Source organism: Mizuhopecten yessoensis, unplaced genomic scaffold (assembly GCF_002113885.1).
Source record: "Mizuhopecten yessoensis strain PY_sf001 unplaced genomic scaffold, ASM211388v2 scaffold10905, whole genome shotgun sequence".
Classification (NCBI taxonomy): Eukaryota; Metazoa; Mollusca; class Bivalvia; order Pectinida; family Pectinidae; genus Mizuhopecten; species Mizuhopecten yessoensis.
Genome location: NW_018408780.1, coordinates 338,848 through 355,033, shown reverse-complemented (window position 1 = coordinate 355,033; position 16,186 = coordinate 338,848). Strand labels below are relative to the sequence as shown.

The following is a 16,186-nucleotide window of genomic DNA, read 5'->3' as shown; positions in this document are numbered from 1 at the left end:
GTCTCATCTGTATACGCTATTGTATATGATTTGTAGGCATTCACATACTAAATATGTCTTATATTTAAGGGGTTTTTGTAACCTGATTGTAATATGTATTTCCTTTCGGAAAGAGTTCAGATTTCTACAAAAAGAAACTGGCATCATTTTGTTTTTTAAGAATGCCGTTGGAAATTCATTAATTAATTGATAACATACTTGAAAGGTACACTGTAATTTGTACCTGTATGTATTGATAATGCTCAGGTCAAACATATTGGATCATATTAATTACAGTGGTTTTACTAGGGAAGGTAACTCTCTTACAAATCACCAATACAATGTGTAAATTGTAACATACCAGTTATATATCTCTAAGTCTCTCTCTTCTATATTATTCTTAAGTGGTACTTCATTCATGATTGTATTAATGAAAAAAACTAAACCATCATGCATTTTCTGAATAAAGACAATGAAAAACTAAAATAGAACTTACTACACTTGAGTTCGTCACTGTTGTCCCCACAATCGTTGTCCCCATCACATATCCAGTCGTTACTCACACACCTGTCATTGTCACACGGGGAGTGATTGGCTGGACAGGTGGGCGTCGTCCCTGTCACTGTAAAATTCAAATAATAGTGTGTTTTTTATATAATTACTGCATTTATTCATTCTTACTTGAAATACGATTTGACACCCTTTGAGCGGAATTGTCTCAATTAGCTTATTGCCTGCTGAGTTTCTATACCTAGCCACCAAGTAATATTACGAACAGTTCAATTCTAATTCAAGTTATTGAAGTGATTTATTTCAAAATTAGGTGCACAATTAATTTCATCAAAGTTAATTGTTTAGCTTTAGAATAGTCTTTGAATCCTGTAATGTTTCCATTCTGAATGTCTAAATTAATAAAGTCAATGAAAACCTCATCCACTAACATGTGATTTATGAAATTGTCACAAAAATCTGTAAAATTTGTGACGATAACAACAACAACAAACGTATGTTATTATTTGACTTTCTTCTTCCAATTTAGCAATGTTAACTGAAACATGACTTATTTATATTAAATTTGGTATTGCAAGATATCATTTATAACATCACACCAAATTAAACATAATCAAATGAACACATGCACCGAAAAACACAAAATATAGCCGACATGTCAGCCAGATAACCCTCGGCTGCTGTTAACAACATGAAGCCAATGGAATGTATATACAATGCAACAATGTATCTTTTGTATGAATACAGAAATGATCATGAGACTGGGGTAACTCCCATGCATTGCTGATTATTTGTCAATACGTTGAGAAGACCAAAATGATTTATCGAATAAAGCACTTGAATTTCAAGAATATTGACTTGATGAATACTTCAGGCCTTGATATATAATTAACACCAATTCGGGTAATATAGAGATGCCCTCAGAGAAAGAAATAATTGTGTTTCCCTACAGTATAAGGGCAATAGATATTTTAGCATGCCAAAAATAAAACAAGTGTGCCGCGGCGCCGAACAATATAGGCCCGTCGAATGTCATTCTTTCTTTCATTGAAATAAGATCTGCATCATTCTAAGAGTGGCTAGCTCAACTTATAGCTGACATGCTACAAAAATCGTCGAATCAAAATTCTTTTAAGGGAGACACAACTTCATATTATGATTATGATGTACACCAAGTTTCAAAGAGATCCGTTGAAAAATGTAGGAGGAGATTGCCGGACAAAAATCAAATACTGAAATAAACAAAGGGCAATAACATTTGGAAAAATTGTCAAATCAAAATTCTTTAAGGGGGGAGGTGATTGCCGGACAAACAAAAATTTAGGCCAGCCGGCCGGACAACCCCATACCATAATACTCCCCTTGGTGTTTGAACTAACACAACACTTTCACCTTCAGGTAATATCACATTTGGTTGGGTTTCCTTGTATAATCTCTCATTCATAAAAATATAACATAACGTAAATATCTACAATAACTGTCAATTATAGCCAACATCTGCTCAACTTCAAAAATAATATTTCATCCTCCTCCTCTCCGATATCAAAATATATGTTTAAGTTTAGAAACTTTGTTTTAGAGTCTACCATCAACAAATTGCAGCAAGTTGCAGCTCCTTATCAGCACACCTATCAGTATCCAACACATGAACGCATGTCTCACAAACTGATAAAAAGATTTTTTTGGTTGAGAAAGCTAAGATACTTTGCCAAAATGATGCTAAAACATTTGAATTCTGATTGGAATTTCATTCGGTTAAACAGCTGTGGAGAAGTTTGTGTGGGTTGATGATGTTTATATTTTTTGGTTCGGACAGATAACTTGATGTTTTTATAACTTTAAGGCAATCAGTAGATATTTGTAGGAGTATAGTTCTACAAGCCTTTAATAAAAATTTGGTACGTTGTAAAGGAAAGGTTGACATGGGCACGTATTTGATAAGAGCAGTAGGATAGTGTTTTATGTTATTTATCAGTGGTAACTGACACGCATATACTGGCCTATAGATGTACAGGAACACACACACTTCAGAAGTCTAATCCTGTAACCTTGAGTATATGGTACATCTATACTGCCCTGTGTACAGCAGTATGCCTTCAGTATATGGTACATCTATACTGCCCTGTTTACAGCAGTATGCCTTCAGTATATGGTACATCTATACTGCCCTGTGTACAGCAGTATGCCTTCAGTATATGGTACATCTATACTGCCCTGTACATGTGTACAGCATTATGCCTTCAGTATATGGTACATCTGTACTGCCCTGTGTACATCAGTATGCCTTCAGTATATGGTACATCTATACTGCCCTGTGTACAGCAGTATGCCTTCAGTATATGGTACATCTATACTGCCCTGGTATATATAGCAGTATACATTCAGTACAACCAGTATATAATAATTGAACAGACATACAGTATATATACTGTATGTCTGTTCAATTATTGGATGTATAGTCATAAAGATTCAAGGGTTATCTCCCTTGTTAAGTTTGGTTTAGAAATAACACTTTATTGACATCAAGCACAAACTACTGCCAGAAATGTCACTTTAATTTTTGAAATTCATAATTGCTAAGATTCCTAATGAGCTAGATTAATATCAATTCCAAGTTGAAGTTTGAAATAAAAACTTCTTTACCTCCACTGTCTTTCTCATAAACATCACTTTTTAGTGAGTTACTTCCCTTCATATTGAATTGCTTTATCGCCCTAGCAGTAAATGAAATTGCTGTGTACTTCTAAAATACAGACTGATTTCCTTCAAATTCAAACTTACTACCTTATAACATGTATGCTGAATGGGTTTAATTACAATCGGGTCAAAGTTTATCACAACATTGTATGGACATAATCAACAAATGAGTGTATAGTATACTTATTGTTTATCTGGTCCCCACAGATTTCCCTCAAATTTAGAATCAGTCTTAGTCTTTGTACATGTACAATGAAAATTGTAAATTTCATCATATCGTGCAAAAGCAAAAACTAAATGGACTTATGGATGGTTATAAGTTAAAGTATTAATGTTTTCAGGATTAAATTCTAATTCATAAAAGATTAATATATGAGGCCATACTCGAAGTACATGTAATGTATGGATGGGTAGACAAGAACATTACTTTAGGGTCCTTCATCCTCTGAAAGTGTCGTCCCTTATTGATGCCACAAACTCTGAAGATAACAGGACCCTTCAAGTCCAGTTAAAAACTATTCCAAAATATAACTGTTTTTAAAAATGCTATGTAAGTAGAATATGCTTTTTAGAATTATTGAACCAAATTAACGTTCCTGGGTGATAAAATATTTTACTCTACTGAATATAGACCTATCATGTATTCATTACAGGTAATGAAATAGGATAAGACTCAGATATAGTACAGGAAGGTAAAATTCCCTGACAATGATAATCAACATGCTGATGCTAAGTGCTGGAACAATGTTTGATCACTGTAGCTGTTCCGCTCACGAAGCCTTACACAGCCTGAGAAGAGGCATGCATGTGATGACAGTTCCAGACTTCTACCTACACTATAACACCTTGTCTGTCGAGTGTTAGCGGCCTTCATGCTCCCACAATACAGCATTTAACTGCATTTACAAAGGATAAAAAAAAATCAACGTCAGGGGTAAAACGTGAGGGGTTGTTTAACAGTACATGGTTCAGAGGGAATGTTAACTACTTAATATTTCGGAAACGAGAAAAACTGGAAATGTTTGGAAAGACCGAAATAATAGGTAAAACATGATGGGAAACAATAAAAGGTTATAACCCCTTGAGATTACATACTGAGATAACAACATGTTTTCCACAGACACCCTCGACTCAAAAAACTTTTAGTGTTGGTCGCTATCTGATGTGAAACCCCCCTGACATTTCCACCAGTGTAACTTTTCACTCCATCTGAGAAGTGATTTTGGCTGTTCATTATCAGGGAGTATTCGTCAACAGGGTATTCGTTGTCTAAGATGCCTATCTGAAGAAGCCGATTGCTAGCAGCCAAATAAATACCCTAGTAATACCTTTTTTCATCTCCTTTACGACTCTGTGTAATTAGTGTTAATGGGTGTTTTCCATCTCCCCTGCTACAGGGGGAAGGAAGCCCGTAGTACTATAGCCTTCAATTTGAGTAGAGCAACTGCCACTTCAAGACTACACAGCTTCTAGCCAGGATTAATCAGGGACCGAAATTTGGGGTACCGGTCCTGATCAAAGGGTTCCAATTTAGTTGTCCAGCCAACCAATAAAGAGGGTTTATAAAGAGGTGGGAGGTCATTTATTATTGTATTGATGATGGACAGGTGATGGTTTTGATGAAGGTCATACATTTATTGAACCAATTTTGGACATTTTGTGGTCTTGTTGAGGGAGGTAACTGGGGGTGGGGGGTGGGGGGTCCCAGTAAGGGAGGTCTGATTAACAACAGTATCCTTATTATAGAACAAGTGAGTGATAGGAGGATGGAATCATCCAATCCATATACTATTAAATCTTTTGGACCTTAAATCTATTCTGAGGATGATGAAAGTCATACTTTATTATATCATTGTTGGACAGAGGAGGTTTCTGATAAAAGGTCATACAACATGTATGGCAATGACAATGATGATCCATGTTGAACCTATTACATGTAAGTAAATAGACTGAGGGAGGTGTTAGTATGTAAAGGTTTGACATGTAATGTTCCAGGTAATGAAGACGATATATATCATGTGTTGAACCTACAGGGGTTCTCATTTAAATGTCAAACACTGAATATTAAACGGGATTAGATGGAATGATACTAAAATACTGGTATTTTTGCTATATAATAGGCTATCAGATTAGAATAAAATAAAAATAATTCAAAGCAAAATTATATATGATAACACAGGTTTCATATACCTATGTTTAATATTTAAACAACAGAATCATTTAAGCCAAAACTAAAAATATCAAAGAATTATTAAATGAACCTGTGAAAAGACCCTTTCCTCAGATGGGATATCAAGACACAGACATTTACACGCACAAAAGAGTTTGTAAAGGCGGATAGTTGTTGGCATTTTGATGAGAGATGGTTTTATAAAAGAGCTCCACCCTTCCCAATGGAGCAGAAAACCTGTCTACATGAAGCCCCCACCCTCCAACAATGAGATGCCCAATCTGTCGAGACCCCCTCGCCCAGTGAAAGGCACCCTGGAGATAATCTTCCCAATCGACACTGATGTTGAAGGCTCTTTAAATATCCATGACAGGCTTTAAGAAAATCATATAGATGGTGACTTGCAGACTGTTGGAATTTAAAACCCACACAAAACATAACACTGCTTCAAAAACCGATCTGTGATGGGAACCTTAGACTGAAGTAGCTGTTTTTCTACGTACAGATATATCTTCAATGATTTATGAAGTTCTAATTTAAGTAAAATCATTCCATTGTAGAAACTTTCACTTTGTTTATCAAAGCTTTCATTATGACTCAGAATGAACAGCTTTTCCTCTGTAATTTTCAAATTGCCACCAATTTTCAATGTTCCGGAAAATGAATCATGTCTGTCAAATACTTACTTAAAAATAGTGCAAAAAAGTCATGAATGACCAACATGAAAGATGGATAATGATGGTAATATAGCTTACTTGAGCTTAATCTTAAAATGCTAAGTTGACTGAAGAATGAAAAAAAGAAAATTCCAGTGTCAGTCAGAGTAGGATTCTTACAAGATTTTATATACATTTCACACATCTGAGGAGAAAACTGAGGCCATGTTAGTGAGATAAGGAGGCCCCCTTATAAACAAAACAACCTGCTAAATAACTCATTGTTTTTAGATCAGAGAGAATAAAGTAGTACGGGATGACATATGATATCTACTTGGGTATCTTACATTACCAATAGGTCTAAGGTCATTAAATGACCTTGACATTATCACCCATGTCTAAATTCCAATGAAATGTGGTCCAAATTTGCCAACTGTTTTTCTATATCTAGACTCCCGTACATTTTTCGAAAATTTGACCAAATTATGTGTATCATATCGGCAATGCCTATTTGTATGAAATATAGTGTCCTTGCCTCATTGTGTTGTAGCTTTTTCCTGACAAACATATTTTCATGATTTTTAACTATAAGCCACAGGCTAACTAATAAACCCTGTTCCCTGATAAAACTAGTCAAAGATAAGTTTAATTGCAATGAATATATATACAGTTATATCAAGTCATGACTATGTGTAGTAAGTTTCCTAAAAATCTGTTTAAAGGATTCAGTCATCAATGAGCATTATTCTGAGACACAATGTATATGTAAATCCGCATAAACAAGACTTACTTAATTGGCTAAGAATTTCACAAAAGGGATATATAAGTCCTTTAAAGCATGACTTCAGAATGTACATGCACTGTTCAGAGTTTCCCGAAATTTTAATAAAAACTCTAGTGGTTGTCTGAATAAAAATTGGTGTATATAATTTTGTAAAGGCAAAACTCTTGTAAATACTGCCAGATCAACAAGGTAAACACAGCTCTTCACAGTGCAGTGACAACATCAATGAGTTTTGAAGGAAATATGGATGAAAACTGTAGGATAAGTTGTCCAGGAAAGATATCATCTACAGACAGATTAACTGGCACCTGATTCCAGTTTTATCCCTCCCCACTAACCACTAAGTGGCCATAAAGATACTGACAAAAAGAAGACATTTTTACATGCATTAAAGGTATAATTATGGGCACATACAACCTTAATTTGCAATTGGGAGAACGTAATAACACAGGTGTATTTCACCTGCTTAAGACTTCATGCCTTGAACTAGGCAATTATATATAGATATTTCAAGTTCTGCCATAATAAGTCTAGTTTTTAATGAGAACACTAATACAGATTACCAGTAGACACAGGAGGTCCCATTCAAAACCCTATAAAGTTGTTGAAGAATTTTCACTGGAAGCACCTCTACAACACAAAACTTCTCTTTTATCTCACAACAACCTGCTTGGTGGATACCTCATAGCTGGAATGTATTTATAGTAAATAACTTGTGTGATGGATACCTCTGTCCAGATATCACATGTATTTATAGCTACCTGTGTGATGGATACCTCTGTCCAGATATCACATGTATTTATAGCTACCTGTGTGATGGATACCTCTGTCCAGATATCACATGTATTTATAGCTACCTGTGTGATGGATACCTCTGTCCAGATATCACATGTATTTATAGCTACCTGTGTGATGGATACCTCTGTCCAGATATCACATGTATTTATAGCTACCTGTGTGATGGATACCTCTGTCCAGATATCACATGTATTTATAGCTACCTGTGTGATGGATACCTCTGTCCAGATATCACATGTATTTATAGCTACCTGTGTGATGGATACCTCTGTCCAGATATCACATGTATTTATAGCTACCTGTGTGATGGATACCTCTGTCCAGATATCACATGTATTTATAGCTACCTGTGTGATGGATACCTCTGTCCAGATATCACATGTATTTATAGCTACCTGTGTGATGGATACCTCTGTCCAGATATCACATGTATTTATAGCTACCTGTGTGATGGATACCTCTGTCCAGATATCACATGTATTTATAGCTACCTGTGTGATGGATACCTCTGTCCAGATATCACATGTATTTATAGCTACCTGTGTGATGGATACCTCTGTCCAGATATCACATGTATTTATAGCTACCTGTGTGATGGATACCTCTGTCCAGATATCACATGTATTTATAGCTACCTGTGTGATGGATACCTCTGTCCAGATATCACATGTATTTATAGCTACCTGTGTGATGGATACCTCTGTCCAGATATCACATGTATTTATAGCTACCTGTGTGATGGATACCTCTGTCCAGATATCACATGTATTTATAGCTACCTGTGTGATGGATACCTCTGTCCAGATATCACATGTATTTTTAGCTACCTGTGTGATGGATACCTCTGTCTAGATATTACATGTATTTATAGCTACTTGTGTAAGGGATACCTCTGTCCAGATATCACATGTATTTATAGCTTCCTGTGTGATGGATACCTCTGTCCAGATATCACATGTATTTATAGCTTCCTGTGTGATGGATACCTCTGTCCAGATATCATCTCATGCATTTATAGCTACCTGTGTGATAGATACCTCTGTCCAGATATTACATGTATTTATAGCTACCTGTGTGATGGATACCTCTGTCCAGATATCACATGTATTATAGCTACCTGTGTGATGGATACCTCTGTACAGATATCATCTCATGCATTTATAGCTACCTGTGTGATAGATACCTCTGTCCAGATATTACATGTATTTATAGCTACCTGTGTGATGGATAGCTCTGTCCAGATATCACATGTGTTTATAGCTACCTGTGTGATGGATACCTCTGTCCAGATATCACATGTATTTATAGCTACCTGTGTGATGGATACCTCTGTCTAGATATTACATGTACTTATAGCTACCTGTGTGATGGATAGCTTTGTCCAGATATCACATGTGTTTATAGCTACCTGTGTGATGGATACCTCTGTCCAGATATCACATGTATTTATAGCTACCTGTGTTATAGATACCTCTGTCCAGATATCACATGTGTTTATAGCTACCTGTGTGATATATACCTCTGTCCAGATATCACATGTATTTATAGCTACCTGTGTGATGGATACCTCCTTTCCAGATATCACATGTATTTATAGCTACCTGTGTGATAGATACCTCTGTCCAGATATCACATGTATTTATAGCATCTTACTATATATAATAACCTCATGATTTGATATATTAAAAATCCTTAAGGATCCCTGCCCCATTGCACAGGTTTTTCCTTTATACATGTACAGTAACCTCCCCTTAATTTCCGTTATGATAGAATTGCAGCACAGTTGGACCAGGATAGTTCCATTGACCAATGTATATTACAATCTTAAGTTAGGGTTTCAAATCCCAGTCTAGCCTCGCTGAAGTTTTACACTCAGAGCACTGTTGTTGATTATATTTTCTTTATTTCACCGTAAACCATTTCTCAAAAACGTCGCACAAGGAATGGATTTCTTTTCAGTAATGATTTATTAAAGCTATAGTCATGCCTGAAGAAACAGTTTCCATTACGTATACTTATATTTAATAGTTAACATTTTTTGGCAGTGGTACGGGGATCCTTAATTCATTTATCAGTAACACAAACTCAGCTTTTTCTTGTCAAACTTTTATACAAAATGTGTCAGATTATAATTAGATAATATATTTTATGAGTCGTTATGATAAAAAGAAACCAAACTTATTCTAGTTTCATAGGACATTAAGAAGTTTGCTGAATCTTGTACACATGTGTATGTGACAGCAATGTGTGGTATCATCCGGCTCTCATGGTATTAGAAACATGTATTTATGACCAAAAATTGTTTTAAAATTTTACATTTTAACTTGATTTTAAATTAATCATATGCAAGATAGACATTTGAAATAAACTATGGTTCTAAAGTGAGGTTTCAGCTAAGACTTCTGATGTCTGATCTAAGGTTCCTTGTACTCTAGATCTATGAGACGTGTAACCATCTCCGAGGAATCACGATGAACACCCATCCCACATCTGACTGTACTTAACAGATAAATCCAGTTCTTTTATACATCTGTGTTCAATGCTAGTCCAATGTCACAATCAGCTTGCTCATTCATAAAAAAATGGTGTTCACAAATTTCTATGGATGTTATCGCTAATTAACCCCTAATAGGAAATTGAGATTACCTTATATTTTAATTCCACAATAAAACTACACCGTACTCCATATCAAACGACCTCCATCTTAACAACTACCATAGATCACTGCTTCATCAAACAGGTATTAGTTTTCAAAATAAACTTCAATACCACTTGGTCGCTTTAGGTTATTGGGATCAAACAACCCAGCCTCAAAGAATCAATCTCCTTGTTCCCTTCAATACAACCCCCTCATTAAAACCGACAACCATTTTGGGTTGGGCGTACAAATTAGGCCCATTCTGAATAACAAATTCACATTTAACCCTTGAACAAAGCTATTTACTGCTACAGAAATAAACATTAACTAGGCGTAAGGAAAACTTCATGACAAATCCCCTTATAATTTACAGAAGTCACATAAAAATATGTGAAATGCGTTTACATAAACATCCACTTATTAAAATTAAAAAAATATTATACCAAACAAAGGTAAAATGAAAAAAAAACTACTAATTGTTTTTGTAAAAACTTGTTTACAAAACATTTTTGCAGGATATTTAAATAATTTAGACTTTTTTCAGTGGCATGATTTAGCAGTGCGTGATTTGTGTATTTTAAGCGAGTACAGAGTCATTCAGAGCGCATGCACAAACCTATAAAAGGGATCCATTCACTAGCAAATAAACCATTGAAAAACATCCCGAAATAATTTGATAATTCTATCTTTATAACTGTTATTACCCAAAACGATAATTCAAGTGTACAATTCTGTCAGTCATTATAATACCAGTGTCTTTGGAGTCAATCTGACCGATCAAAGCTTTATGTGTTTATGACAAAGTTACAGTCACTTTTACGAGATTCAAAGTTTTGCTGTGTTCACATTTCAAAAAAGAACTGTTTGGTCAAATACAAAATCTATATTGAATAAATAGAAAGATAGGTCCGATGCTTTTAAAACAAAATTTTAATATTCACTGTAATGATACAGCAGATTAATTAGCAACAGAACTACAGTTTCTTTGGAAGGGGTTTATAACATATATGATAATTACGATTCAATGAAATACTCTGTATACAAACTCAATGTTATATGACCTATCAGGCTGTCATAAAATGATAATATAATCACGGTTACAGGCTTTCAGATTATGACATCACAATGGAAACTTAATATACAGAGCCAAGATGCCAGAATTTTAAACATAAAAAATGACATGGAAAGTCTTCTTTTGAAATGTTTGCTGCAGGTTTTTTTATCATGTGATAAAAAGAATTTCTCATTCAGAAGCTCACCAAATTGACAAACTTATGAATGCTTTATCACTCATATAAAACCATGTAAGATCCTATCTTAGTAAGTTGTCTGATATAATTTTATCTTCCTTAATTCAGGGATATACATTTTTAAAGTTGCAAGAATATCCTTTGACAAATTAGTTGAAGTCCAAGGTATTTCAAATTAAAAACTAAAATGAAATATTTGTAACATATAGCATAGTCTTATGGAAATAATCATGATATCAGCTGCTATGCTGAGTATGGCAAGATCCTGTTGAGTGTTCTGTGATCACAAGATGCTTCCTTAAACTGCTTGCCAAGTAACTGTATATATATTTAGAGAGAACTATTAACTGTTTTTTAGATTATGTTGTTTCAAACTAACACCTTGTAATAGACATAAGATTACCAGACAACATTTGTTTGTGGTTAGGAAACATCAACTGAAAGTTATAGTTTATGCTGTAAATGATTAAAATGATCTATTTTCATTTTACTTTGGAAAGATGTTTCAATGTATAATCAAACCTCATTAAGCCTGACGAATGTTGGAATCCATAATGCAGAGGAGCTGTATGCTGCATGACCAACTGATTGTAACTACATACATTTTCATATTGTGACGCCACAATCAATGCTTTGTTTCAGCGTATCATCAAATCTCATAATGTAGTTGTTTAATTGTATATTAAAACTTGTTTGTTATTGCTAATTAGGTCATTGGGACAATGAATGAAAAAAATACAGATATCTGAGTTTATAGTGGACAAGTTTTAATGGTACAGAATACAGCTGACAGACAGGAAGTGGATATACCACAATGTGCCTCATCATAGTGGACAAGTTTTAAAGGTAAAGAATACAGCTGACAGACAGGAAGTGATACATACCACAATGCGCCTCATCATAGTTGTTCTGGCAGTCATTGTCCCCATCGCACGCCCATCTCTCTGGGATACAGATACAATTCCCACAGGAAAACAAGTGGGGTGGGCAGGTACACGGAAAACCTCGGATTTCTGTATAAACAAAAGATGGTAAAAACACCTTTAGTTATCTCCCTTACTTGTTGTCAACACTAGGGTTGTATACATATATATATATATGTATTATTACAATGTATTAAAGTAAAACTCATTTAAGGATGTATCCTACCTTACAGAAGAGAGTATACTCTGTTATGATATAATTATCTCCCTTATGGTAATAAACATATTGTCTTTTGAACCAAGACTTTTAGATAGCTGCAATATCAAAATCCAAGACAAAATTTTGCAGAAATGATATTTGCATAAAGTGTTTTACATCACTAAAAAGTCTGGATGGAATTGACCGTAAATTTGCGAATTCTAGTAATTGGGCATAGATTGTATCTTGTGATATTAAGTATGATAATTAGTCTTTATCATACTGAATATTTAAACATCTTTTTATCTTTAAATATTTCAATGAATGATATACCAAAAATGTCTACACATTAAATCTTACATACCAGTAACTACGTATACAAACATATGGATAATATGTGATGGTATTTCAACTAATACATATTTTAAGTTTTATGCTGCAAAACCTGTAACTGCTAATACGTATATACTGATACTCTTAAAATTAAAGGACCAGTGGGTTAATTTTGATACAGGACCATTAGATTACGTTGGGTGGCATATTATGGCCTGGAGCCCATCATGTACCACCAAGGGACAGATGATGACCGACTTCAGTCCTCATACAAAAGCCATTAGACAGCCCTGATGATGCATCTACAAAGACGAACATGACCTGGTGGCTCATTTTCCATAAAACAATTGAACCAAGGCAAGGGAGATAATGCTCAGTGCAATATACACACTGCAAATTGAGATAATACATTGGCAATTTCCCAATATAAAAGTTTGTTTATACGTTTCAGTGAGGACAGTAATTGTGTACGCTTTTATTACATTAGGATATCTAGTTTTCCTCATGTCTTTACCTCGCTCTGCCATCAATGACAGTCTCGCTTATCAATTAATGATTGATGTACATTTCTGGGTTTATTTTCAAGGTAATGAATTGTAAAACAAACGTTTAATTTCTTAGTAGACTGTTGTCAGCTAGAGACATTAGCAATTGGCCGGGTCTGAGGATGGGATGAGGAAAAAAGAAACACTTTGAATATAATGTTTTAGAAATCTGGTAATCTTCACACAAATTGTCTATTACAGAGCTTCTTTACTGGAACAACCTTTATCATATGATTGTGTCAAAAAGTTGACAATCAGTTGTGGTATGAATTAATGTAGTCAGGTTCTGGAATGTCAATACTGTTGCATTAATTGGAACCATGATAGAAAGCATGGGACAGGGGTCCCAAGCAGATATCAGAACTTGTAACTATACAGTAGGAGGGTATTTCTGTTGAGCAGTAGAGTAATCAATTAAGGAGGTTATAGGTCAACAGAAAATATGGAATTGGAGAAATCATTATTGGTATTCCTTTTAGAATGGTATATAATGGTTAACAATGATACCGGTCAGCAATGATAGAGGTAATGGACAATCACTAACTATTGAGGTCAATTATAATGATTATTTTGTTTTATAAAAGAAATCAACAACTGATGTCAAAGAAAGGTCAAAGGCAAGGGTAAAGGTCAGCCACAAAGGTCACTAATGAAGCATACAATGTATACCCTCAGATACACTACTATCACTGACAGTAATTGTAGTAATTTTCAATGACAATAGCCAACAATACTTTGTAGGAATATATAAGGAATATACCAATAGTCAAGCCGAAACACTAACTGCATACGTTAATTATAATTGTGGGACCAGTATTTTCGGCGAATACTTGAAAATATTTACTTTCCCAAATGATCAGTTCATTTAAATATTTTGTTCTTGCCCATGCAGGCATACGTTCTAGCAAAATGTATATTATTCAAATCCATAAAACACCACATGAATAAAATATTTTACTAATTTGTTGTGTGGAGCGCTCTATAAGTCTCAGTATAAGCTAGTAATGAATCTTTAAATATGGTGAAACTAGGTCAATCTGGATGCCATCATTGGAAATGTTTACATAATACAACAATTAGTTTCACATCATATGCGTATGTAACGTGTTGAAAGCCTGGAAGCTCTATCCTACACATGTCAGCTACCACAGGCAGCATTTGGAGGTCTGTACTTTGTCTCCGTAGGACATCACAATTATACAGTGCACACTGCTGCTCACCGTTCGCCAGGAATGCTAGTCGATAACAAATGCCAACACAAGTAAAAACTGCCCTGCTTGTTAAACTCCCCATGCATACATGTATGTGATTAATTAATTAGGAGGTGTGTGCATTCTGTAATCAAAATCCATCAACTTAATTACAGTGGAATTGTTTCTAACAACTTAACATATTCAAGACCCGTGTTTTTTATTGCTTTCTCAAAATAGACGAACATTTATTTGCCTTGAGGTTTCAACGCTCTGGAAACTGACAATAATATGTTGGAGATGGTCTACTTTACAGACACTTCAAACTGATATGTCAGATTAATTTAAAGATCATGAAAGGTTTTTTTAAGATATTGAGTTATTTAATATAACTAAGTTGAAATGCCTTGTAACAGGATCTACAAATGACTACGAGATAATTAACTTGGTTGGAATTTGAAATCTCCATGTTCCTTATAACATATACCTTTATATATCTATAAAGTTACTTTAATCGATACTTCAGCTTTAGCAAACCCATATTTTCTTAATTAACAAAACGCAGACAAAAAACAGAGACATAGTACTAGAAGGCCTGTTAATTACGTTGCAGTGCCTCCTCTATGAAAAAAAGTGACCATGATGGTCAACAATACTAGCTTAGCCATGGTCGAAGCATGCCATGAGCAATTGCGGACCTTGGCTTACTTACCATATTTTACCGGCAATAAACCCCCTCTCGCAAATAAACCCCCTCCCCACTTTTCAAAACAGCAGCCTAAGGGTTATATTTTTTAACAAACATGAAATTTTATTTGTGTCTTCTGGTTATTTGTACAACATGAACTTTTTTATGTTGAAATATTTACTGGACACTCAACAGTAGCGGTGAGATAAAATCCAAGATGGCGGACGATGTTGAAATTATGTGAACAGGGGAGTTGCTCACAATTAAGCCCCCCCCCCCGTGTCAACTAAATTACATTCAATCACAGATGGCATCTAGTCTATTTTTTCAGAGATCTTAAGGCTTTCCAGACATGTAAAACATGATCGTCCAAGCCACATGAAAACATGTAAACGTGCAGGCAAACACTTTTTTCTTTTCTTTTACAACAGCAAAAGCTAAACCCCGTTTCTTTTAGCACTCACTGATGAGCAATGTACGAACAACATTATCTGAAGCATTATAGTGCTCTAACCTACAGATATAAGGACGCGACAGTCGTGATTTGTTTTATGGATTCAGCCAATAGTTTTAATAAAACTCAATATGAACTGAAGGAAACCATTGTCTGCTAGTTAGAGCTTTGCTGATAACCTTCAAACAACCTTGACAGGTCCATGTTTATATATATAAACCTGATACACACTATTGACATTTCAGTATTGTTTTATTTACCACTCCAATATATTATTACTTTTGACTCCAGCTCATACTATATGTATAATGTTTGTCCTAAAAAGTGTCCAGGGTGTGAAAAGCAATTTTGGAAACTTCAAATGATTGCAGA

General features: G+C 34.8%; 1 protein-coding gene across 2 annotated transcripts in view; it reads right to left on the bottom strand.

The window, feature by feature from the left end:
• LOC110463424 (low-density lipoprotein receptor-related protein 4-like) overlaps positions 1-16,186 on the bottom strand; it is a 118,731-nt gene that overhangs the window by 40,727 nt on the left and 61,818 nt on the right. For both annotated transcript variants that reach the window (XM_021518012.1, XM_021518013.1), the window contains exons 2-3: positions 12,367-12,495; positions 476-601 (exon numbers count right to left, since the gene is read on the bottom strand). In XM_021518012.1, the coding sequence (XP_021373687.1) occupies positions 476-601; positions 12,367-12,495 (255 nt within the window). The remainder of the gene's footprint in view (positions 1-475; positions 602-12,366; positions 12,496-16,186) is intronic.